At 53.5% G+C, this 24864-nt stretch overlaps 11 protein-coding genes across 11 annotated transcripts; 6 read left to right on the forward strand and 5 right to left on the reverse strand.

The window, feature by feature from the left end:
• Window positions 1-275: 275 nt before the first annotated feature.
• Window positions 276-905, forward strand: AB675_3597 (SH3 domain-containing YSC84-like protein 1; the record flags this gene model as incomplete). Its single annotated transcript, XM_018143661.1, has 1 exon — window positions 276-905. The coding sequence occupies one exon, from the start codon at window positions 276-278 to the stop codon at window positions 903-905; it is 630 nt and encodes a 209-aa protein (XP_017997056.1).
• Window positions 906-1394: 489 nt separating this feature from the next.
• AB675_3598 (uncharacterized protein) lies at window positions 1395-2156 on the reverse strand (the record flags this gene model as incomplete). The annotated part of the gene is made up of 1 exon (XM_018143662.1): window positions 1395-2156. One exon carries the CDS (start codon window positions 2154-2156, stop codon window positions 1395-1397), a length of 762 nt encoding a protein of 253 aa, XP_017997061.1.
• Window positions 2157-5606: 3450 nt separating this feature from the next.
• Window positions 5607-7085, forward strand: AB675_3599 (Cell wall mannoprotein PIR3; the record flags this gene model as incomplete). The annotated part of the gene is made up of 3 exons (XM_018143663.1): window positions 5607-5780; window positions 5831-6180; window positions 6353-7085. 3 exons carry the CDS (start codon window positions 5607-5609, stop codon window positions 7083-7085), a joined length of 1257 nt encoding a protein of 418 aa, XP_017997032.1.
• Window positions 7086-7782: 697 nt separating this feature from the next.
• AB675_3600 (uncharacterized protein) lies at window positions 7783-9339 on the reverse strand (the record flags this gene model as incomplete). Its single annotated transcript, XM_018143666.1, has 1 exon — window positions 7783-9339. The coding sequence occupies one exon, from the start codon at window positions 9337-9339 to the stop codon at window positions 7783-7785; it is 1557 nt and encodes a 518-aa protein (XP_017997041.1).
• A 1041-nt stretch (window positions 9340-10380) lies between these two features.
• Window positions 10381-11363, forward strand: AB675_3601 (putative uridine kinase; the record flags this gene model as incomplete). The annotated part of the gene is made up of 4 exons (XM_018143667.1): window positions 10381-10420; window positions 10492-10926; window positions 10986-11251; window positions 11301-11363. 4 exons carry the CDS (start codon window positions 10381-10383, stop codon window positions 11361-11363), a joined length of 804 nt encoding a protein of 267 aa, XP_017996986.1.
• Window positions 11364-11934: 571 nt separating this feature from the next.
• On the forward strand, window positions 11935-12966 carry AB675_3602 (Haloalkane dehalogenase; the record flags this gene model as incomplete). The annotated part of the gene is made up of 1 exon (XM_018143668.1): window positions 11935-12966. One exon carries the CDS (start codon window positions 11935-11937, stop codon window positions 12964-12966), a length of 1032 nt encoding a protein of 343 aa, XP_017997005.1.
• A 410-nt stretch (window positions 12967-13376) lies between these two features.
• On the reverse strand, window positions 13377-14917 carry AB675_3603 (uncharacterized protein; the record flags this gene model as incomplete). The annotated part of the gene is made up of 2 exons (XM_018143669.1): window positions 13377-14802; window positions 14907-14917. The coding sequence occupies 2 exons, from the start codon at window positions 14915-14917 to the stop codon at window positions 13377-13379; spliced, it is 1437 nt and encodes a 478-aa protein (XP_017997098.1).
• Window positions 14918-15643: 726 nt separating this feature from the next.
• Window positions 15644-16459, forward strand: AB675_3604 (uncharacterized protein; the record flags this gene model as incomplete). The annotated part of the gene is made up of 1 exon (XM_018143670.1): window positions 15644-16459. One exon carries the CDS (start codon window positions 15644-15646, stop codon window positions 16457-16459), a length of 816 nt encoding a protein of 271 aa, XP_017997118.1.
• A 400-nt stretch (window positions 16460-16859) lies between these two features.
• On the forward strand, window positions 16860-19822 carry AB675_3605 (Histone acetyltransferase HPA2; the record flags this gene model as incomplete). The annotated part of the gene is made up of 5 exons (XM_018143671.1): window positions 16860-17267; window positions 17550-17789; window positions 17843-17982; window positions 18032-18381; window positions 18438-19822. 5 exons carry the CDS (start codon window positions 16860-16862, stop codon window positions 19820-19822), a joined length of 2523 nt encoding a protein of 840 aa, XP_017997063.1.
• A 987-nt stretch (window positions 19823-20809) lies between these two features.
• AB675_3606 (uncharacterized protein) lies at window positions 20810-21446 on the reverse strand (the record flags this gene model as incomplete). Its single annotated transcript, XM_018143672.1, has 2 exons — window positions 20810-21159; window positions 21206-21446. The coding sequence occupies 2 exons, from the start codon at window positions 21444-21446 to the stop codon at window positions 20810-20812; spliced, it is 591 nt and encodes a 196-aa protein (XP_017997084.1).
• Window positions 21447-23652: 2206 nt separating this feature from the next.
• Window positions 23653-24586, reverse strand: AB675_3607 (NADPH-dependent 1-acyldihydroxyacetone phosphate; the record flags this gene model as incomplete). Its single annotated transcript, XM_018143673.1, has 2 exons — window positions 23653-24502; window positions 24549-24586. 2 exons carry the CDS (start codon window positions 24584-24586, stop codon window positions 23653-23655), a joined length of 888 nt encoding a protein of 295 aa, XP_017997024.1.
• Between the last annotated feature and the right edge of the window lie 278 nt (window positions 24587-24864).

Consider the following 24864-nt stretch of genomic DNA (forward strand, 5'->3'; position numbering starts at 1 on the left):
GTTGCCTTCCTGATGCAGTCCACAACCTTCGCGACCATGAATAATCGCATCCATAGCATAGCCGATGTAGCGGATGTCAGATCTCAAATTCGACCTCAGCGGAAGGGATGGGAGAGATATAAGAGTCATCGTATTCTTCAGGTGAGTCGAGTCTGGGACACATTCAGATCACCCAAGACTACCATCCCCCGACGACATCCATTTACAAGACCATCAGAAGCCATCACTCCTGAAGCATACTTACGTCTCAACCTCAACCTCAAGCACAATCCGCCATGGCCAAAGACTCAGCCAAGAAGGAGACTGACTCCGCCGCTAAGATCCTCACCTCCTTCCTGAAGAAGATCCCACCGCAAGTCCTCGCCGAAGCCAAGGGCCTCGCCATCTTTTCCGGTTTCCGTGGCGGCATGTGGGTCGCCGGCTCAGGCGGTTCCGGTGTTGTAGTCGCCCGCCTCCCAGATGGCACATGGAGTCCTCCCAGCGCTTTCCAAGTCCGGAGTGGCTCGTTCGGTCTCTCTCTTGGCATAGACGTTTTCGACTGCATCGCTGTACTCAACACTCCTGAAGCTCTGGCAGCATACTACTCAGAAAGTGACGCCGGTGGGAAGGTCGTGATGGGTGGCGGCATTTCTGTTGCCGCGGGGCCGGTTGCGTCGACTACCGCGAGCACGAGTGATAGTGGGTCAGGTGGGAAGAAGGCAGTGTATACGTACACGAAAAGTATGGGGTTGTATGGTGGTGTGACTGTTGACGGGACGGTGATCAAGGCGAATCAGAAAGTGAATGAGGCTTGGTATGGACAGTCAGGGGTCACTGTGGAAAAGATCCTGAGAGGGGACGTCAAAGCTGGAGAATGGCCTACTGGGGGCAACGGCCTGCGGGAGGTGCTGGCAGGCATCCCTTGAGTGGATGTGGATGATTGTTTGATTTTCTTGCAAGCGTCGATTCTATTACTACTCATAATGAAGAAATTATCGATTTTTACACACATCGCGCTTGTTGTCGACGACCCACAGCTGGTCAGGAGTCCGAAGGCTGATTGAGCACGTTGTGGAGGTCATGCTATGATCTTTGGTCACAAGGCTTGAAGACATGATGGCGCAAGAAGCAGCGGCGGAAATCTCAGCATTGATTGTTGGGTGACTTGATTACATCGAGTCCTTTGGCTCAGTCCGACGTTTACTGTCTGTTGATCTCTCCGCGGGTCCAGGTTCGCAGAGCGAGACATGTCTCTATCTGCTCGTGACTCGTCAAGGCATGCCGTCGTTTGATCTGACAGACCCGCGTGAAGATGTCCTTACGGCCATCTTTCGATGTCTCAGGCCACGAGATCGTCTCGGAAAGCCTTTTAGAATCTTGACCTGGACATTGACTGTGTTGTGAATGGCGCCGGATCATGTGCATTCTGTGCCTCGACGCTTATCGCTACCAGCAGGACTCAACAAGCTTGTGATTTCGTTGTAGAATGCAACGAGCAGGCCGACTGCCACGTTCCAGCAACAACTCTGGAGAAAGGCCCCATAGGCAAGGAAGGGGTCATAACCATCAGTGCCTTGCGAAGTAGTGTAGAAGAGGATACTCGAGACCAGTTCGTCGATTAGGAGCCATGACCCAAACCAGCCAATGGCACAATGCCAACATATTCGGTGAATGTATCGAAGCCATGGTTTGCTTGGGTCTGGAATGATGTCGTTGGTCGCTATAAGAACACCAAGTACAGTGCTGCAGTACGTCCCGCGATCGAGTCTCCAATATCGACCGAGCCAGTATGGAACCATGACGATATGTCCGTATTTACCAGGGTTGAGAAGCAGTTGTAGCAGCTGGTACACGAGCTGAGTTGCGAGGTACCCGGCCAGAAACAAGACACATATACGGAGCATGTATCGGGGCCAGTTCTCGCTTCGGTCTGGGACGATCTCGCTGATAACCAGAGGGTCAGCGTGCCTGCTGTCGAGTCGATCGGTTGACATGGCGGCGGTTGACCTGTTCTCCTCAGAACCTAGGTTGTCTGGATCGCTGATGCGGACTTCGACAACCGGAACCTTGTACTGCGCAGGTGGTGCTTTGACCCGCTCCTGTTCGAATTGTGCTCGCATATCCGGATTGGTGCAGTGAAGGGATGACTTGAGGATTACTTCGAGAATGCTTTCCATGGTCTGAGGTTGAATGTCTGGCAAGTCAGCGATCGGCGGTTCACTGGGAAGTACTTATATGACTACTGCAGCCATTCAGGTCTTGTTCTGGCCACAGCTTTGATCATTGTCTCGGATCGTTGTTCGTGGCGTTACCCTGAAGGCCTTTTGTCGGTTGCTCTTGCAGGCATCCCGGTGTCACAGTTATGGGCTACCTGTCTGTGCCATATTCGTCGTCGCACAGCAAGCCTGTTGGCTTAGACAAAGACACAGAAGATCCGACAACAGCGTAGATAATGGACGTGATGACGATGCCTAAGGCTCGAGACCTACACGCAGTGCCTCATGTCGGCTTCCGCAGAAGTATGTCTCGGCTTCGTGAGGCGCACAGGCCACTTAATTTCGTATCTGTTCCGAATCCCGCCAAGGCCCTCAAGCGAAGCGAATGTCGAGCTTTCCTCATCGTAGTAATGTGTCTACTCCTGCTCGACGACCTTTGCAAGGCCACGAGGGACTTCCAGAATCTGCTGTTTCGCAGCATATGATATCGATGAACCACACGGCAACTAAGAGAAGACAGGCGGTGTCACGCGTAGACACTGTTGTGAAGGCTTATCCGCAGACGACTCACCACGTTATCGCAACCTTCTGAGACCTTTCGAGAAGCACTAGCCATGAACAACCGGGATCGAGAGGTTGCAAGGTTCGCCACGCAGTCCTTGGCGGCATCGGAAATCCAAGAATGGGCCTTCTCGCACTCTTGTACTTTACCTTAATTCGACCACAAACCACGTAGCACGTTGAAAGGTCGCAACCGTTCAAAGGCGTGGTTCTTGATGAATCACTTCGCGCGTCATGGCTTCAGAGATCCGTTCGGATGGCAAGCCAGGCTTGGATCGATGTGATTCGATGTCGACGGCTGGAGCAGGGCGAATACGAGATATACGATCGAGGGAGTCCTGCGAAGCCCAGATTGCCGTCCATCTTCGTACAGAGCGACCATGTCGGGCTTATCATGCGATGTGCTACCATTGGGCAGCAGAGGGCATCAGTCGAGAGCACCCGTCGAGAGCACCCGCGAGGTCTGTGGCAAAGTTGCGGCAACGGCAGGTCCCTTCGCTCATCTGAGGTCGTGTCATGATCATCGCTGTAGGTACACGATGGACGCCAACCTACAATGTTCGAATCAGCGCTGCGGTGGCTGGACTGATATGTGAGACATCTTGCAAATCGATCGTCGATTGTGCTGGTGAGGTAACACGTCAGATTGAGTGTCGGCCATTTTCTTGCATAGAGCAGCCAACAGCTGCCTGTTATGGCATCGTCAGACTGTGATGGTGGGAGGAGCTTGGTGGGCACAAAGTCGCGCGACTCAAGGGACAGGACGGACTCTTCTCCGAGAGGAGGCTGGAGGTCCCAGAGACTCGTCAGCCCATCGTACAGGGTTTGGGATGATGTTCATGTGAAGCTCTATGAGGGTGAGCGGAACCCACACAACCTGCCGCTTACCTCCGGTCTCTATCAGAGTTATCGGTAGCCATGCTCTTTGGGTGCAACATGTGACTTGCATAGAAAGCCAAAGTCTAACGGATAACAGCACAGCAGCACACACACAGGCTTCTGAAGTGCTCCATTGCGGTGCTATTTTCAGACATAAGCGGCCATACTGTACCTTGAGCTGTGTGAGATGTGTCGCAACTGTCATGCTGCTGGCTCGGGCTCACTTGTCTATGTCACTGGGCCTGTTGCAAGCTGTCGAATTCTCAAGCTACATTGTCGATAGGCAGCTTCGGATGGCGTGCAGGGTCAAGCCACAGATCTGATCGCGTTACCGACAGTCAGTTTGGCGATGTGGCTGTTGCGCCACAGCCCGACCCCTCCGAAATCGTCTCGCCGTCACCTTTGGGCCTGTAACGGCTGAATTGGGCTAGAAAGCAGCCTGCAAGTCGAAGTTTAAGCGAAACATTCTTCTAGCAGTGAATCATGCAGCTCCGTCTCTTGCGATCCCAACATCAATGGAGATCTAGATCAGCCTGTCGTCAAGTGCGATTGTGTTCTTTCTACCTCTGAACTTACGGACATTGCAGCCAGCTAACGAGCAGTAACACGGCTTGCATTGTACTTGCTACATCCTGCAGACACGGGATGGATGTAAGTGGAAACTCACTCTGACTTTGAAGGTGGCACCTTCTCAGTGCCGGGCCATTCGACACCTGCTGCGTATCTCGACACGCTGAAAGCTCCATGCATAGGCCACTTCAAGTCGAGCAGGAGCTAGTGGGCATCAGCTCGAGAAGACCAGGGTACCCACGGAAGACTCATCCCCATCCAACAGGAGGCACATGTGCACGGAGACTTCGTGTTCAAAGTCCGGTTGTAAGGCGTGCCTGTCGTGAAGCGTCAGAAACCTGCCAGTGCAAACGATGACCGAGACCGCGCTGCAAGGCGGACGGTGCCGTGAGTACAGATCAATGACTAAAGCCTAACCCGAGGCATAAGCAGCACAGTGACATAATTGACTGTAAATCAATGACTGAATCGGACGTATGTAGAGCTTTTCTCACGTCAACAAATTCATTTACGAAAATAAAAAAGGTTAGGTGGGTATCTGCGACCAAGCAAACTGGGGTAGCTACAACGCTAATGCAACTAAGAAGCCGAAGACTTCTTGGACTCTGACCCATTTCCAATCCAGCCGTGCACACCCCGCGCCCAACATGTTTCCCCTCTGCGACCATCATGTGCCTGCCATTTTCTGTAGTGCTACCTGGGCCACGCTCTGAAGTGCCGCCATCCGGACGAGTAAACACATAGGCTAAACAACATTCAGCCCTCTCGACGGAGATCTAGGCGTCATCAAATGCGCCAAACGCTCCCCAGAGAGACCTCTCAGATCGTCTGGATACGCCGAGGCTGCTCAATTGCCCGTACCCGCTAGCAGAACGGGACATCGGGTATTGTGAGGTGAGGTACGACGCAGAAGTGCCTTGCCTCGTTCTCTCAAGGATCATGAACTGCTTCGTGCGTTGTTGCTGCCTCCATAGCCTCATTGCCTGGAAAGTGGGTATAGATCATACTCAACAAGGTGCGGTCGGCTTCATTTCTGTGAAGACACAGCAGTACCAGCTTTGGTGATGCTGTCGTTAAGTTTTGCCACAACTCCAGCATTACGGCATTCGGTTCATGCGTGTCTCAGTTGGGCCCATCAGTCCATGGTCAATCCGTCATGGTGCCCTCGTCACTTTCATCCACTAGCATCCACCCCGCAATTAACATGCATGACACCCACAGGCATACGAGAGGATGATCCCACTCCGACAGAAGCTATGAAAATATCTTGAGCTGCTCACTGTCACAGCTCTACTTCTCAGCACAGATTTTCTGCACCAGGATCAATTCGCAGAACTGCTCACTCGCTCAGCAGTCTGCACACCTTCGCTCTTGCGTGTCTTCAATCAAGGTACTCCGACAATGAAGTACGCAACTGGTCTTGTGGCTCTGGCCACGACCGTACTGGCACTACCACAGGGTGTGACCGAGACCCTGCTGCCCTCGACACCAGCTCCTGCCGGATGCTCTGCAAGTGCCCCAGGAAGCTTCAACCTCCAGGTCGTCAACGTCAGCAGCACGCCTGCGAAGGTCAAGGTATGTGGCCACTCCTGCCTCAATAGATGACACCACTGACAGGCTTTCAGCGCCAACAAGCCGGCACACTCGTTCTGACCCTGCAAGATGGCATCATGAAGGACCAGGCTGGACGACAAGCATACATTGCTGCCAACGACCAGTGGCAATTCGACCAGCCGATTCAGGCTGGTGCCAAGATCACTGCCGGCTTCTCACTGTGCGCGAACAACTCAATTGCACTCGGTGGCTCAGCCATCTGGTGGCAATGCTTGAGTGGCTCATTCTACAACTTGTATTCGACCAAGCAAGGCAACCAGTGCAATGAGGTGTACTTTGAGGCTATCAACATGATGAATGCCATGACTGGTATGCCTGGTGCGACTCCAGCGCCGTCTGTGGCGTCTCAGATTTCTGATGGGTAAGTCATCAAATCTCTCTGAAGTTGCTGGGAGCGGAAGACGAGCAGGAGTGGCGGAAATTGCGATGGCGGAGATTGCGATCGCCAAGCCCTCCGTGACTCTTGTTCCTTCCGACGCCTCAATACTTCACGTTCATCATCTGTCATTTGAATACAAGCTAATCCTCAACAGTCAACCACAAGCATCCCCTGTGTCGCAGATTAGTGATGGCCAACCGCAAGCCGCGACGGGCAAGCCTGTCAGCCAGATCTCGGATGGCCAGCCACAGGCGCCTACCGGCATGCCCGTGACCCAGATTTCGGATGGTCAACCGCAAGCCCCTACCGGCAAGCCGGTGACTCAGATCTCGGATGGACAACCCCAAGCTCCTGTTGCTACTGGCAAGCCAGTCTCGCAAATCAGCGACGGTCAGCCTCAGGCACCTACTGGAAAGCCCGTTTCACAAATCAGTGACGGTCAGCCGCAGGCACCTACGGGCAAGCCCGTAAGCCAGATCAGCGATGGTCAGCCACAGGCGCCTACAGGCATGCCGGTCTCACAGATCAGCGATGGGCAACCACAAGCTCCTACAGGAAAGCCGGTCTCACAGATCAGCGACGGCCAGCCACAAGCTCCCACAGGTGCCCCAGCTCCTGCTCCTGCCCCAGCTCCTACAGGTGCACCAGTCTCCCAGATTTCCGACGGTCAACCTCAGGCTCCCACCGGCAAGCCTGTATCGCAGATCAGTGACGGTCAACCACAAGCGCCAACGGGCAACCCAGTCTCGCAGATTAGCGATGGGCAGGTCCAGGCCGCCACAGGCAGCCCGTCGGTCTCAGCATACGCCGGCAGTGGTTCTCACCTTGAGACCAGCCTCACAGGCGCCATCGCCGCAGTCCTCATGGGCGTTGCTGCCATGCTATAAGACACTCGCACCACTCATCTCCTTGGTCCCGTCGTCGCCATGTTGGAAAGTTTGGTCTCTCCGTCAAGTTATTGTTGGGAGTCACAGGAGCATGCATGCATAAGCGCTGCATAGACACAAGCCACTTCAAAGCTGTCGATGCCTTGGGCCTGAGAAATGGCCAAGCGTCGATGAGCTTTGGCATCGCTTGTTGTCAAAGAGATCGCTGCCAGCATTAATGAATGGCGAAAGCCGATAGCTGGCACTTCTCAAAATACTTACCTAATCTAATCCACGATCCTTACGAAGTCGATAGCGAGGTCGATAATATCAATCAAATGCATTGTACATTACGTCCCAGGTAGCGGCAGCGTGTCTTGTAAGGCCTTGCGCACCCATCCGTGACATGTTAGGTGAGCTCGTCGTCGATGAGGTGGTTGTCGACTGGCAACTCCTGATGCTCCAACAAACACGCGCGCAGGTACCTCGGCACGTGTTGAATGTCAGAGCATTAGGGGTTTCGGAAAGACCTTCGTAACCTGGTCTCAAACACAATGGACGAACAAATTGCAACCGCTTGAGGCAAATGATCTGACGACAACTTTGTCTGGGAGGGCGACGAACGAAGACAGGTGCGGTGACTCTAGCCTCGCGTTTTCTCAAACCGGATGACAAGGTATACACGTTTGGCCTGCGCCAGCGGCCCCTGCTCAACAGCCTAGTATAAATTCTCAACCACTTCGATGGGCACCAGGGCCTCCTGCAGATTCGGCAGACCTTTAGCAATCTCGTCTGTCATGGCATTGAGAATCCCGGCGACAATTGCCCTTTCATGATAGGCGTCATTCCACTGAATCTGCCAATTCATCTTGCCTCTAAAAGTCCAAACCGTCAAGACGATGCCCATGCCAACGGGATCTGCCCAGCCGTATATCTGTTCCAATTTGATCTGGGTGGCTTCGTGAGCTTCGCAACTTCTGATGTCGTATGTCTGCTGTAATAGTCCCCCTCGTTCAAGATCACCCAATGAAGTGAACCAAGGCGCGGCGCCTGACCCAGCTGGGATACTCGCCCAGAAAGCTGCTGATTGTTTGGAGAGCTCACGCATCTCCAGCAGCCATTGTGGACGATTTGCTATTGCTGCTTGTGCGTGCAACTCTCGTGTACGCTCAAGGAAGGTTAGCTGCTTGCTGCCAGAGCTAGTCGCAGCGGTGGGTGGAGGGCTGCTCAGCAACAGCATTTGCGCAGCGTTCCAGCATCCCATTGCCTTGTACATCTCCGTGCCTTCCGCTGACAGCCTCGTACGCATTTGCGCCGGCATCATACTCGCAAACCACGAGTCACGATTCTTGGGGAGCAGTGGCCAGATCGAAAGCAGATATGCGGCAAGACAGGTGGCGGTGACGCTGACGTTGGGGCTTGCCGCTTTGCAGGCTGCAATGACCTTGGACGTGTCTGCTTGCGAGAAGACAACACGATGCACTTGAACAGATCCGGTAGGGTGTGTTGCTGGATTGGTACTTGGGACTTCAATGCTAGGCAGTTTGAGCCTATGAGACTCGAATCGGGTATGGACGGTGCGTCTGATCGCTTCATTATCGCTCACGGACTTGTCTGGTACCGGGCACGCCATGTCTTCAGGTGGTGGAGTGAGGAGCGATATCTCATCTCCGGGCGTGTGTGATTGCAAAGCGAGGGTTGTCTTGCTGTGCGAGGATGATAAAATGTCACCTGCCAGTAACAGCAAGCGATTCAGAAGCATGTAAACGCCTGAAGCTTCCGTGCGCCAGTGGGAGAAGAGTAGAAGAATTGTTGCGTTGAGTGTAGGCGGCTCAGCAGCAGCCGGGGCGTAACTCGGCTTGGGAATAACATGGCAGACCGGCATGTGCTCAGTCCGCGACTTCTCTCGGCGTACGACTTCCTCAACACTCTCGCCTTGCGCGGCCACCATGAAAGTACGCTTGAGCCAACATTCCACCCCCGCTTCGTCCTCGACCTCGTAGACCTTCTCCATCGTAGCGGGATCAAAAGTGGTTGCGATGTCAGGCTCATGAAGCAGTCTCAGAGCTTTCCAGGCCATGCGAAGAGCAGAAGTTGCCGAAGTCGGTGATTCAGGAATTGCGACATCTGCAAATATGTGTATGCGGACCGGCTCGCGAATGAACGGCCTTGGCGCTGTAATGGCGTAGACGAAAGGTGTCTCGGTGTCAGATAGCGGCCGGCTGAAGAGCGATGGCTTGTCCGGAGACGATGTGTAGCCTGTTGAGAGAGGCATAACGATGGCGCTGCTTGTATGTTGTTCAAGTATTCTCACAGACTCCAGCCAACGGTGGTCAAAAGCTGAAGCGAATCTTGTGTTCCTAGCGATTCAGAGACACCGAGCGTGGAAGCGGTGCGATGGGTGTTGTCAAGGAGGATTCCTCTATGAAATAGCAGAGAGAACCTTCCAATACGGCGCTGCAGCCCGCTACAGACGATTGACTGGTATTTGATAGAAAGTAGATTGAGCTTACCGTATCTGGCAGTTGGTGGTTTTTGGTACCTAAGTAGGTATTTAAGGTATCGGTTTGGATGAAGATACCAGTCTATGTCAGTCTAGAAATGCCATCTTCCGATGCTTGAACATTGACTGCTGAAACCACTTGTGTCCAACTCGGACCATTGACCTAGGAGTCCTGTCTGGAATGCGCCTTTTACATCGGCGCTGGCATCGTCGGTCTTCGAGAGGATATCAGCAAATGAAGCGCATTGTACGCATACGCTGAGTCTCGAATGTGGGCAAGGCGGAAGTCTTGAAAGCCTCTGTGAAATATCGGAGCGCTTCGTAGCCCGGTTGAGAGCAGGAGCAATGGGCACGCCTGCGAGGAGACACTCTCGGACGAAGAACGCCGGTTGCGCGCAATTGATGAGATCTATGTGTCGCTGGGGACAGGCCAAAGCGCCCTAACCCTAGGGCCTCTCTCCCGGAGCCGTACGACGTATGCTCCTGGCCTGGCCTGGAACTCTATCACCGGCCACCGGCTGACACCAATTTCAAAAGCTCAAACGCCGAACGTGGTTCCTTCTGTCTTTCACCCCACTTCCATGCCGTGGATGAGATCAGATGTGTCGTGTCAAGCCGGGCATTTTCCGACGTTATCTATCATTGATAGCGCATACATCATTGCCCTGACTAAGATCGCGGACGTCGCGTCTTCTCAGTCGTCTTAGCGGATATAACGCATCCATGCTTGCACCTCGACCAGCCCAGTCGCGAGCTCTCGCTTGTACATCAGCTACCACCGTGTACTGAAATTCGCATGATACAAACTCGACAATGGATGATACTGTTGCATATCTCGCGGACAAAGCATGGGGTTAGCCTCCCTAATGTTTGGACTTACAAAGCTATCAGGTCTGTTGTTCTGATGATATGTCTGTTCCACAGGTCTCTACAAACGTCTTGAGCCATCGCAGCGACTACTCATAGCTGTCGCAGGAATACCTGGCTCTGGCAAGACGACCTTGGCTGCCTCGGTCGCTAACAAGGTCAACGCTCGCTACCAACAATCTTCCTCAAAGCCCGATGATGTTGCGCTCGTAATACCGCTCGATGGCTACCACCTTACGCGGAAGCAACTATCTCTCATGCCCAACAGCGAAGAGGCTCACTTCCGCCGTGGCGCCGCGTTTACATTCGATGGTGAAGGGTATCTGGCTCTCGTGAAAGCACTGCGCGAACCGCTGGGCTCAGGCAAAACTGTTCACGCGCCATCTTTCGATCATGCAGTCAAAGATCCCGTGGAGAATGATATTCCCATTCCTCCATCTGCCGAATCCTCATCTTCGAGGGGCTCTATGTCGCGCTCTCTCGGCCGCCTTGGTCAGAAGCTGCAAGCCTAATGAATGAGATCTGGTTCATGGACGTCCCGTTACCTGTAGCAGAAGCGAGAGTCGCCAAGAGGAATTTTGCAGCTGGACTTTCGCCATCACTCGAGGCAGCTCTCAGTAGAACGAAGAAGAACGATATGCGGAATGCGGAGGACGTTCTGGAGAACAGAGTGGGAGGTGGCTTGATTCGAGAAGTCATTGGCAGTGTAGAAGACGATGCATGGAAGAGCGAGGGCTTGAAGCGGGTGGAGAAGGATCTCGAAGACGACAGACACCGAGGGGACCAAAGTGATCAGGTAACGGACAAGCCGCCGATGGTAAGACCAGATTTGCCTTTGTGCTCGTCAAGCTAACGAGCTCTCGTAGGTTGGCGAGAGAGGCAGGATGGACTCAATTGCAGAGTTAGTTGCAGCTGGTGCTGGTATGTAAATCGCCAAATGCTGGATTCAAACAAAGACGGTCATCCTTCGGGGTTCAAGATGCGGCGGCACGGGTAAAACGCACGAGATGACCGCGAAACAGAAGTGGCACATCAAGTTGATTCATGTGATGTACGAGGCCTCATAGCATCTCGAAATGATCCAGAAGTTGATGCATGCATACAAGTATGAGCTAGCGAGTCGATACTATCCAGGTCAAATCGGATGATTTGGATGCCGCGGTCCGTCATGCCTTTGCGCCTACGCGAGGTCTGGTAAGGCTACCAATCACACACATACGCACGAGAACTACCGTCGATTGATAGTAAGGCATGCTACAGCAGTCAAACGCAAACCCTTTAATATGTCATGTCGTGCCTAACATCAACGTCGCTGAAAGATTTCAGGCCGACCCCGATCGCATCAGCTGAGGCAGTATAGAAGCTGCATTCACAATCGTACGAAAAGCCGGCCTTGGATCCTTATCACATGGTCATTCTGACAACACCAGAGGTGTACCAGGTAAGTAGGTCTCTGAGCTAGGAACATCAACAAGCCTACACACTACTCCCAATCACAACATGGCGCAACCCTCGACGCTCGAGTACACCACCCTCTCCGAACGCGCCCAATCGGTCGTCGACAACCTCATCCCACCCCATGACAAGACCGAAGCCGCGGCCAAAAAGTTCGCCCACGTCAAGCCGCTTCCTCCCAACAAAGATGGCGACACTGAAGTCCTCAAAGGCGTCACCTTCACCCACCACTTCGCCTACGGCCCAGGCGACTACGAGCGTGTCCTCTGGCACTACGTGACCACTGGCCCACTTGACGGCGAGCCCATCGTCTTCCTACACGGCATCCCCGACTCCTGGTACCAATGGCATCGACAATTGGCTGCCCTCTCATCCAAATCATACTACTGCCTCTCCATCGACCTCAAAGGCTACGGCCAATCCGAGAAGTCTGCCGGTGACTACCGCCACGAAGCGGTCTCCGAACAACTCTACGCCTTACTCACCGATGTGCTCCACCTCAAATCCTTCAACATCGTCACCCACGACCGCGGCACCGTGCAAGCTGACTTCCTCGTTGCCAAGCATCCAGAAAGTGTCCTCCGATATGGCCGCGGCGAGCAGCATCTCTATCACTTCCACCCAAGCCTCGCGCCCCAAGGCGACCTGTTCCGCGACGCGCCTTACAGCGGCATGTTTCTCGACCCCGTCAAGTTCGTAACGTTCTGCTACACGTGGATTACACTGCGTCCGGTGCCGGATGCGGAGATGGAGCGCACGATCCAGGAGTGGGCTTTCGAGGGGACCGCGAAAGCCGTGCCGCGGTACTTCAACAGCTCGACGTTTCGTCAGGAATGGATTGCGAGACGCAGTCCGGGGGGACTGTTGGAGAGGTGGAAGTGTCCTGTGTTGATCATGCAGGGCAAGGAGAGTAAGACCCAACCGTGGGAGTGGTATGTGGATGCGAGAAAGTATATACCGAACGCGAAGGATGTCAAGGTCAGGTTTATCGAGGAAGCGTGCCACTATTGGCCGACAGAGCAGCCGGAGTTGACGACGAAGGCGGTGGAGGAGTTGTTGGCGATGCCCGTCGATTGAAGGTTGTGTGAACTCTGCAGGCAGACGGTGGACGGTGTACGACAGATATAGCATGAGGATGATGCAGAACGGCACGCAATAATTGCGCTCATATAATGCTACTTGCTTGCTTCATTTCATTTCTTATTCGACTGTGAAGCACCTGCTGGACAGATCTCATAGATCAAAACGTCAAATCCACTTGAGCTTTTGTGATGCAGATGAAATCAGTAAGCTACTTTTCGCAGCCCTTGGACACTCTCGTCCGATATCCGCAGCGTGCCCTGCGTTAAATCATGATGACTTGTGGCGTCGACCCGTAAAGTTGGCCAGACGCCCCTGGTCCCACTCCAGAGACCATTTTTCATCCATGCGCTCCTTCCCAGGCAAGCTCAGGCGATGATGCAATCAAGCACTCGCTTATGCTCCTGTCAGCGCTCCAGATGCAAAAGAGACGCTCCCAACGCCAAAAATACAACCCTATGGCACATCAGCACAGCAGCCTCAGCACGCGTCTCGCCTGTGGGAACCGCCTCTTGCGACGCCCGCTCTCTCTGCTCCTGTCTGCGCGCTCTCTGCTCCAAGAGAAGCTCTTGCATGATCTCGTCCTGCAATCGCCCCCCCGTCGACGATGGAGTCAACGTACTCGGCTCATGATCATTCTCCCATCCCAGGATGCGCCACCAATCGTCCGGGAGTTCGCTCGTGCCAAATCGCTCCATGATCTGCTGGATCATCTGGATTTGCGCGCTTGCGCGTGGACCTTCTGTTGACCGTGGCGTGCTTGTACGTTGTCGCATCCGAGCCTCGTGCTGGCGTAGACCTTGCGCTCCGGTCATGATTGGCCTATCAGGCTCGTTGTGGTTGCGCCGCTGGCGGCGCTCTCTTGACCGATGCTCTTCTCGAATGTCGCGAGCAATCTCTTCGGTGATACCGGTGGGCAAGTCAAGGTCACACGAGTCGTCGTTGCCAATTTCTCCGAATGAAGTCGCTAGTGTTGTCTGAGAATCTTGCGATCGACCGTTGGAGCCGCGAGTTGATGCGAAAGAGGTCGTAGCCGAGGACCTGTTGTCGTCCATGGTATTAAGAAGATGAGCCCAGGTCTCTTCTTCGGCGGACGGATCTGGTGTGGGGCTGCGGCGACGGTCACCGAGCCCATCCACAGGACGATGTGAAGGTCTTTCGGGTCGTCGACTGGACCGAGAGAGAGGAGGCAGAGATGACTCCCAGGTCTCGGGTGGGGGAGTCTCGAGGCCCCGACGGTCAACATGGTCGGGCTGTCGCGCTGGTGCAAAACCTGGGGTGAGATTCTCTGGGTCTCGATCAAGCCAGAGTATTCCGTCTTCGACGTGATGTTCAGGTATGTTGCGACCACTGCCTGAGGACGAAGGTGGACTGAGCAGGCGGCGGCGGCGAGGCGAGACGGACCTTGATTGCTGGGCGCTCATCTCGAAGCGAAGACTGGATTGACGATCTGGTCGCGGTAGTCGCGTGTTGCGTAACCGCGGAGGATGCATATTCGTGTCTGAAGTGTCTTCCTCGTCACGGTACGATGGTCGCGACGACTGGAGGAGCTCCTCAGCATCGCGCCAGCTCGACTCTGACTGTCGGTCGCGGTTGCGCTGTAGGTCCTGCCGCATTCGTTGCAAGTCGGCTTCCATCTGCGCGATCTGGCGCTCCGCGCGTCGGTCTTCATCATTGAGATGGTTGTTGATTCTTTCTCGTATTCGTTCTCGCTCAGCACGGGCATGGCGTAAGGTTGGCTGGCGACGGATTGCAGACCTTTGCTGTGCCTGAGCCTGATCTAGCTTCGCAGCAACGACCTGAGCAGTGTCGTCTTCAGGCTCGCGAAACACTCTGTAGCAGTCATTGTTAGTATCGCGCGTTGTGACTGGGAGTCTCGCAGGCCAGGCTAGGCTTATGCGCAGGCTCAAGCGCGACGGAATAGGGCGAAAACTTACGGAAGACCCATCTTGTCCCAATGCCGGATGCGAGTAATCGCAGAAGATGAGAGGAGAGGAGGAGTGGAGATGGAAAACGACTGCGCAAATGCAAAGAACGTAGTATACACAACAACAATGGAGGGGAGATGGGCGACGACAACAGTGTTCAAAGTTGACACTGCGAAACGAACAGTGGAGTGAGGCGGCGGCGGGAGGCGAGAGGCAGACTTCGTTCAAGGGGATCTTCCTCCTCTCAGGGCTCGCTCACTGGCAGGCTCACACAGAAAAGACCGGCTGTCCAATCGTTGTCTTTTCCAGCCATCCCGTCGAGGATGACAACGCCAGACCAGAAACGCTCTAGACTGGCACGTGACCAAAGCATCGCCAAGATTAGCCCTCAACAAGTGCCAGTCCCTGAGCTCTCAACGATGTGACTTTTGATATGCTGAACATATTTCCATCACATGCCACATTGATTGGTCGTATGATTGCTACGTGACGATTGACCTCCTTATCTCATCGATGCTCCCTCGCTATCAATATTGGGACTTCTATCTCATATATGGTAAGAACTGCAAAATTTTTCTCGTCTAGAATGTGGCCACTCGTGCTATTGTCATACTAGTAAGTCATAAGTAGATCCAAACATTCCTGAGACACCCAACGACGAAAGCAGCACCACAAAATCTATTTATCCCTCCTGGAGAGCGGTGCAAATCACTTTGGCAGTACGCTGCCTCACTTGATCCGCTACCATGCCGTCATTCTCATTTGACAGCTTCGCCGCCGTAGGCGCACCACAGTCCGCGCCGGTGTCGCCAGCGCTGTCTCGATCAAGCAGTGTCTCTTCTATCACTTCTCACAAGTCGGCGCCCCATAGAACCCCGGTTTCGGCAGCGGGCAAGCTCGGAGATCGTAGTCGTTCTGTCGCCGCGCCCGTAGGTGCTTCCGATGGAAAGGAACATGGCTTGAAGCATTTCTTCTCGGCCCAAGGACGTGCTGAGCGGAAGGAAAAGAAACGGCTGGAAGAGGAGAAGCTTTCGCGCGTTGTCCTGACATCCAAACATGCTGCAACGGTCAAAACGAGGCTTCTTTTGGAGCAACGAACCGGGCAGAGAAGCAAGTCGGTCGGGCATACAGCCGGTGTTGTCGGAACGACTCAATCAGCTCATTTGACAGCCGCACAGCAAGAAGAACGTCTCCCTCACTCTGGTCCGCCAGCGCTGCACTCGGCGCACAAAGTCAAAGAGAGAGACATGCCATTGCTCACGCGCATAATTTCGATGGATGAGCAGGACGACGAGGAAGAGAGACTGAGGCAGCATCGGGACGACTGGCTAGTAAAGCGAGGAAACGCCAGCATGGAAAAGGTCCGAGAGATCACCAGCTCGACTGACGATGATGTTGTCGAGGTTTTGAACGGTCAGGTCGTCGAGATCAACCTCACGCCGCAGTCAAGTTCTGAACCTCGTCCTGCACTTCGCCAGAGCAAATCAGCAAACGAACACATTTTGGAGTCTGGAACCGCAACGAAGCGGGCGTGTGGACGAGATGAACCATTTCGATGTTGAGACACACCAATGCCGGAGCCGACTTGGGTGACTCTGACAACCACAACAAACCAACAACTGGTAGCTGGTGTCGGCTGCAATGAGGTGTCTTGCTTGTTAATCCATATCTGTGAAGGCTTTGAGTCAGTGAAAGAGCAGCTTGAGGCCTCGGCTCGGACTTCCAAGTCGGGGGTACTTCAAGGAATGCAGCCAATCCAGTAGTCTTACGGCATCGGATTTGACCACTGTTATCACGATTCCGAGCCAGCCCTACTTATCTAGACTCAACCACCCAACCACCTCCTCAGTCTTCTAAGACCTCTCAACACTTCATTGCCAGCCAACGGCTCGTTGTCACTCGTTGCCGCCCTGGGCGGTCGCTTCATACAGGACATAAGCATCAACTTTGCCACGTAAAAAGATGGCTATCGAAATACGCCCCGTCCAGGCCAGCGATGAGCCCGCATGGCGTGGCCTCTGGGAGCAATACAATCAGTTCTACAAACGCACTGTAGCGGACGACATTACTCACACGACCTTCACACGCTTCCTCGACGACAATGTTCGCATATACGGCGCGGTCGCTGTCGAGGCCACCCAGCCTGAGAAGATAGTCGGCTTCGTGAACTGGTATCCGCATCCGTCGACATCCAGCATTGGTGAGGTGGTGTATCTACATGACTTGTTCGTTGACCCGGAGGTCAGAAACAAAGGGACTGGCAGGCGGCTGATTGAGCACGTCTACGAGCATGCAAAGGCTCTGGGAGCGGAGAGCGTGTATTGGCATACTCAGTACTTCAATCACCGGGCACAATTGTTGTACACGAAGGTTGCTGAGAGGACTGATTTCGTGCAATATCAAAAGCAGCTGTGAAAGACCACAGGTCGGGTCCGCAACTCGCAGGATGACGTGCTGCTGTGTGGCCCGATTTTTGTCATTGCTCAACGACAGCATTGGGGACTGCCAGGTTCAACGACGCGGGTTTTCAAGCACAAGGCCGAGCTCGATAACGAGGCTGCCTAGTGAACCATCGAAGTGAACAGCAGCGCTAGAGCCTCGAAGAGTTTGTTAATGTCACGACCCATTGTGGGTCCTTGAACTTCACTGCAGGCAGAATTCAACACCTCTGTTACTCAATTGTCCTTGGAGCATACGAACCTCTCTCACACGTTATCTTCTGTCATATTCGGCTTTGCGCTGGCAGACCTCCATAGCTCTATAGATTTGGAAGCTTACGCAGATCTTGATGCAAGTGTGATCAAGTCTGAGGAGCAATCGCTCAGCATTGGGTCTGTGCTAGTCGACAGCTGCTCGACTCTACTCGCTAAACAGTCTTTCTTGTCTACTGCTGTAAGTTCGCTTGTACCAAGCGCAGTCAATGATGTGCTGACAAGTTCATCTAGTTGCACGGCGTCGATATGGAAGCCCAACCTGACATCAACTCCGCCACGTCTGACAACGTTCACGGCGTCTCTGGCCCACGTGATCAGGTCAAGAAAGGTACGAATACAGATGGAGGACCATCGAGCGAAGAGCCCAGCGGGTAAGTCAACTTCAGCGCAGCAAACGCTTCTGATCCGACAATCGAGCAGGGAGATAGTCGACGGAAAATTGTTCGCCGACATCATAATCAATCAACAACTGGTCAAGAACCTCAAGGGTTGGGGCAAGGGTTATGCTACACCTGTTCAGATTGCTGCCATCGAGGATCTTGCCGCATATGGCTATGTACGAAGCGCTGTCTGCGTTGACATATATGGTAAACTTAACAGCGTCCTCCAACCAGAACTGCGCGAAACGTCGACAGGTACCTGCACAGCTGCGGATTTCGTAATCCCCGCCGTCATCGATCTTCTTGGTTCCAAGACCCAGCCTGCCACCACCCAAACCTCGACAGGGGCTTTCGACACGTCCGAGCTCAGTGCAGCCCTCACAGACCCGAGTCCTACTTGCACGCTGTTGTTGTTCGTATGTCCAATGCTGATGCTGCACAAACAGCGAACAATCTCAGTACAAAACTAGAAGATCTGCCGGTGAAAGTTCTACTGGGTTGTGACGAGTATGGAGGCACCGCCAGCACAAACTTCGCAGACATCGCTTCTGGTCGTGGCCATATCCTGGTCACAACACCAGATCGAATGAAGATGCTGAATGGCACGCCCGTCTATCCCGAAGCAAATACTCAGGTGCTCCGAGCACTTCAGCGACGCCGAGCAGAGCCGACCAAACCAACGGAACGAGTCGATCCTGTCGACAATGTTCACAAGGGCGACCTGTTCAAACCGACGGAACCTGTCGATCTTGTCGACGACGTTCACAAGGTCGACCTGTTCGCTACTGTCAAGTCTATGGTAGTCGTCGACAACACATTCTTTTCAGGCGACCCTGCAGATCGTCACGCCGGCGATATCGCTGGCATTCGCTCGCTTACTCGCTTCTTCTCTGAGCATCTGACGGTCCAGCTGATACGCTCTCTCCATCTAGACCCCCTGGGTTGGAGGTCGGGTAACTCATCAAAGCAAGGATCAGTCGTTGCTCGATTCTCGGACGCTGGACATACTTCACCATATCCAAGTGATCGAGATGCCATGTGTATTGGTAGCAAGGGAGACTGGTACAAGCTCATCGGCGGCTGCAAGTACACTGCCTCTGACCCTGTTCTTCCCAGTGTCAAAGATACAGCGGCCACGTTACCAATGCTCCACCTTGTCAAGATCGGATGGAATGGTATGGACGAGGACCCTTCTGCATATGATCGGCCCGATCGGGATCCCAACATGGACGATATGGGTAGTGTAGCCCGCGACAACATCGACACATCTAAGAAGACCGTTATCATTGTTGAGGATCGGGATGGCGCTGATGAAGTCGATCGCGGTCTCAACTGGCGCGGTGACGAATGGCTGGCAGAGGCGGGCGCAACCATGGTCTACATCACCTCAGATCGTTCAAAGCGTGTCCGTGACCGAAATGAGGCATCATTGGCATCATTCAACGACCCAAGCAGTTCGTGCAAGGTCATGGTCGTTACCGCAGATCTTGCCAGCAAGATGCGGTTTCAAGCGGACCGAGTCATCATCGCAGATCTTCCCTCTATCGTCGTTGATGACCACGTCGAACCCGAAGACGAAATGGACTACCGGCGCGTTCGGTTGAGGGAATGCAGTGAGCAGCTCATCATGTGGATCCATCGCATACACTGTATCGGAAACGGCTGTGATGCAGTCGTCCTTTTCCATGAACGCTTCGATCGAGGTATCGCTCGTGTGTTCCGCGGCTACCTCGGCGCTGTCGGTCTGCCGCATCCAGCGGACACATACAACCACGTGGACTTCCTCAACAAGGCATTTCCTGGGCCTCTGACGGAGGAGCATTGGGGTTGAGACGCGTACCAGGGTGATCGCTTACGTTGTGACGACAGTCCACTTCTATACGTCTGGTCTCCGTCATGGGTAGAGACGGGAGGCTAGATTCGATGCAGCCTATTGTCCCTTCCGCAGAACGTCGGTCAACTGGCTAGCGGTAGCATCGATGTTAACAAAGAGATATTCCTCATTGCTCTTGGTCACGATCGCAGTGGTTCTCGAGATTCCTTTTTCACGCTCCAGCGGACTCATGTGAGGTCTGCGTCGATACCTGCACACGCAATCACCCTAATATGCTTTTGTCTGCTGCGACGACCGTCAGTCTCTATACGCACTGAAACCAGATGAGTCGAATCGCGCTTGGACTACTGGCTGCTCCTCTACTGGCTAAGTTCGCCTCTCTCAACACGAGAGTGGCTTGGACGCGGGTATGGCATTGTCAGCTTCAAAGCGCCCACTGGGCAATGCTGGCGTTGGCGCTTCGCATAGGACAATTGCAAACGACTGTGTTGAGAATATGGCGGCATACTCGACGTCGTCGTCAGGTAAATTGATGCGCCTAAGACCCAAACCGGTCGATGCGAGACTTTCGGACTTAGACAATTGCATAGGACGAGAGAATGACGGCAACAAGATACGTCGAAGACGAAGGCTTACCTTCAAAGCGACATGATGACATGTGATTGATGGTTGTGTTGAGGACTATGGACTGGGGACCGAATAGCCGCGCGAGGTGAAGACTCCTCACAACGGGCGTTCCAGTGCATCATTGCTAGGAGGTCTGACCGGAGGATTGTTACTGTACGGAGAGGAGGTTCATCGAGTTCTCATCATGCCTAGAGCAGGTAGAGTACGTGGATCTAGTAAGCTATGCTATCGTTGCCATGTGTGCGGCAGGAATTGACTCATTGCAGCATGGGACCTGTAAGTCGAATCGATTCACGCTCTCTGTGTCCACATGAGCAGCACTGCGAAGCCCTCCCCAGCAGCTGGATACTCTTGTCATCAGCAGATGTCGTTGATGCCATCGCTCAGAACCTCCGTGCGCACATATGACCACTCTAGACACCCCAGATACCTCAGAAGTCGCCTTGCCGTCAACAGCGATGCCGGTGATGGGTGCGAGCAAGCGGCCATGTTCCCAGACAAGAGCGAGTCGGATGGGTCGTACGAGTTCGTGTGGTATATTATTAGGTCTTGGTATCGTAGCAGGTCGTCAAGGATTCGATGTGACACAATTGTGAATTTGCCGGCGGATTTTTTGACTGTGGTGAGGTGCGTTCGATCTTGTCTCGGTCTGTCGTGGAGGAATGTGCCAGCAAACACGAAGTGCTTTCGAATTGCAGAAGAATCGCCTTTTCTTCCATTAGCTGAATTCGGACTTTGCGAACAATGACTTACCTCGGCGAAACAGTACACTACTGACTTTGGCAGAGAAGAATTCGGACACGCGCTTCGTATTGCCAATATGGAATCTGTCGGGCGACACGGAAGTAGCAACGTGAACGCCAACACACTCTGCGCCTTCCTCCGGATACCAAGCTGGCTGACTTTGGGTCGGAGCTGAGATTCTGATGGCCTTGAGCTTGTCGGACATTCGCTGCCGGGCGTTCGATGTGCGACTCAACCCACGGACTGCCATCGTTCCAATTACCGGGACTGCGCCAATGGAATTGAGAGCCTCAGAAGGTAACTGTCGATGATATGTCTCGCGGCCTCTGCCACCGTTGCGGATGCTCTAGTTCAAGGCCTGAAGAGTGAGCAAAACCAGCTCTGTAAGAGTCATTGGGAGCATGAATGGTTGTCGCGATGAATGTTGTCAATGACAGAGACAAAATACAGCGCATGGAGCACAGCGTGCGCTGCGCGAAAGCTTCTCGTGCTTGGACCATTATGAGAAAAGACTTTGCTGAAATTGCTGATGACTCAGAGATTGTCAACAAGATGGTCGCGTGGCGGCTCGTACCGTAATGGGTTGTAAAGTGTCGAGCTTGAGGGCGCATGATGTGCAGTGTTGGCCAACGTTGCTATTTGAGCGCATGCGGGTGCCGGGACGCGAAGAGCCTTGCGGATGTGCTTGTATTGCTCTGGATCTGAAGCATCACGTCGGCAAGATAAGTGCTTGCTTGAGCGGAAGGACTGCAGAAAATGTGTTTGTCGCAACAACGGTGACTAGGTGCTCCAGATTGCGAGGAAGGAGCGATTGTGAGGTGTCAATCGAGCTTTAGAATGTTGGGAGAATTCAAGTCATTCAACCGGGTACCGGAAGGTGGTGTGTAGGTAGTTTAACGTCATTTCGGACCCACCACACTGCTGACGATCGACCGGCAGTACATTTGCGAGGGAGGGAAGGTGCGAGTTGCAGAACGGTTGATTTGACTGTCGTGTGTAGAGATGAATTCTTGAGCCAGTGCGTGCAACTCGGATTGGTGTCAAGCTGGCAATTCGATCTTCGGACAGGCGAAAAGGCTTGACATTGACATGTTTTGAAGTCGTTCCAGACAAAGGTCGCTGCTGGTCATCGGTCTGGAGCGCAGTTCCGAAGGTGCGATGAGCAAGCGAGTTTAAGTGGATGTTGAATGTCGTGCGTAGATGTAAATGTTTCTGAGCCACTGCCTGCAACTCGAATAAGGATCTGGAACCTTCCTAACCGGATGAATTTTCGGCCTTCCCAGGGCCAACAAGCTGGCTGTCGAGGCGGAAAGCAGGCCGACAGGCTTCACGTTGTCATGGTTTGGAGTCGTTCCGGACTGAGGTTGCTGCTGGTCACCGGTCTGTACCGCAGGTCCGAAGATGCGATGAGCGAGCGAATTGGACTGATTGTTCGGCGTAAATTTGGGAGTCGTGGTCGTCGATGGGTTGTGAGGTAGTTGCGGATGTTAGAATAATGTCAGGACTGAGCAATCGGGAACCGAATGTTCGACGCCAACAGCAGCACCATAGTGCTGTCAACGGCCAGTTTTTGGTAAGGTCATGGTCGGACCAAATAAGCTGGCTATCAAGGCGGAGAACGGGCCGACGGACTTGCAGTTGTCTTCTAGTTTGTGATCGTTGCGGATGTGCTGATTTTGACTGATTGAAAAGGTGGAACAGAGCCATGGTTGCGACTCAATGAGGATATGGGCCCTTCCTAACCGCGTGCTTTTTAGGCCGTCTCTAAGGCCGCTTGAGTTTATGGCCATCGCAGGGCCAGTCAGCGTAATTCCGCCCATAGAGATCGTGTTAACACGATACAGAACATGCGAAATCAATTCAATGTTGGAGCGAATATTAGAAGATGAGAAGATGAAAGATGAAAGATGAAAGATGAAAGATGAAAGACGAAAGACGAAAGACGAAAGACGAAAGATGGCGGGAGATCTTTTCAGTCTCGGTCTTGGCAACGAGACAAACGAGCAATGAGGCGATCATTTTGTGAGTCATGTTCAATTCACTTGTAGCGATTGACTGATGTATGACTTGTTTGCGTTAGTTGACCCTTCGATATTCGGCCCTCAGCAGACGGGGTCTACCACAGGGTCATGCGAACCTTTCTCAGGCTGCAGGCGCGGCGTTCGCGACGGCAGATCGCGAGGCCGTCCATGACTGATGTAGAGACGGATGGCGGTCGCGATGAATGATCTCGAGGACGCCTTTGAAATGGCCTGGTGTGTGAGATGAGACGGGTGCTGTCGAAGTCCTCCAGAATGGTCTGAAAATCGAGACATGAAGATCTAGCTGCGACTCAACTCAAAGCGAAGACCGCGTGGGCACTGGGAGGGTGTCTTTAACCGTAAGTGATGCCTGGAGCGAGGCTTGAGCGTGACGCTGCGTTGGCAAATACCACAACTGACTCTTGAATGCTCTTGCTATGATGACTTGGCCTTCCCTCTGATACTGTTGAGATTGAACATCGAAGTCATGACCCAGTCGAAAAGACCACTCCACGCCCATGCTCCAGACCCGAACCAGACGACTCCAGATGATGATCCAGCCCATACCCATCTCTTCCTTGCGTCGAGAATCCATCGCCAAGGCCAGGGTCCTCCTCCGGGCAGAATCTGCGGGACGACTTCCCGGGCGAATGCATCAGGAGTGACACCAATCTCTGCAGAGTGTGTTTGTCTCCTTTGATACACGGCTTCGAGCGAGGAGTAATAACTGTCCTCTGGCAAAGTGCGCTTGACGTGTGTGGTAAGCATGCTAGCGACTCCTCCAGTCACGACGGTCTGAACATGGACCCCTAAAGGAGCCAATTCAACTCGAAGCGTATTTGCATAGGCATGAAGTGCTGCCTTGCTGGCGTTGTAAACGCTCCCGAAGACGTAGGGTATAACTCCCGCGAGACTACCAATCATGACTATACTTCCCTTCGCCTCAATGAGTAGCGGTGAGAAGATCTGGCAGATCTGCATAACGGCAAAGACGTTGGCGGCGAAAACCTTCTGTGCTTCCTCAATTTTGATGTCCAGCGCTGGAACAGTGTAGTTGATTCCTGCATTGTTCACGAGCATGTCAAGTCGTCCATCGTTCGCGGCCTTGACATGCTCAAAGCATTTCCGGATCGAGCCCTCATCGGTGACTTCTAGATCTAACACCTCAACGCCCTTTTGTGAAAGGTCGGCGGCTGCAGAGGCATTCCGGACTGTGGCAAAGACTCGCCAATTTCTCTTTTGAAATTCAAGCGCCAATGAGTGCCCAATCCCGCCAGGCGAGCATCTGCTCACATTAACGCCGTTCAGGAGTCGGTGGTCGAGACACTCACCCTGTGATGAGGACGCATTTGCGCTTGTCTCCCGCCATGCTGAATGTCTGGTCGCTTTGCCCCCGAACACCGTTCACTCGTCCACTTCTGCTATCACAACACGCCTTAGGCCGCCTTCTTCGACTCAGAAAGGCAGCAAGTCTACCACATAAGGCAAATAAGTTTCCACGTAGCAGAATAAGCTCCGACCTCCGCGATTGAAGTCGGCTATGCCAAGGCCGGATGACGTGCTGTGAATGTACGATCCCCGCGTTGCTTTGGGTGTTGTGTCTACAGCATTGATGAGCGTGCCTGAAGGCTTAACGAGCTGCATAGA

Source organism: Cyphellophora attinorum (genome assembly GCF_001299255.1).
Source record: "Cyphellophora attinorum strain CBS 131958 chromosome Unknown Contig26, whole genome shotgun sequence".
Classification (NCBI taxonomy): Eukaryota; Fungi; Ascomycota; class Eurotiomycetes; order Chaetothyriales; family Cyphellophoraceae; genus Cyphellophora; species Cyphellophora attinorum.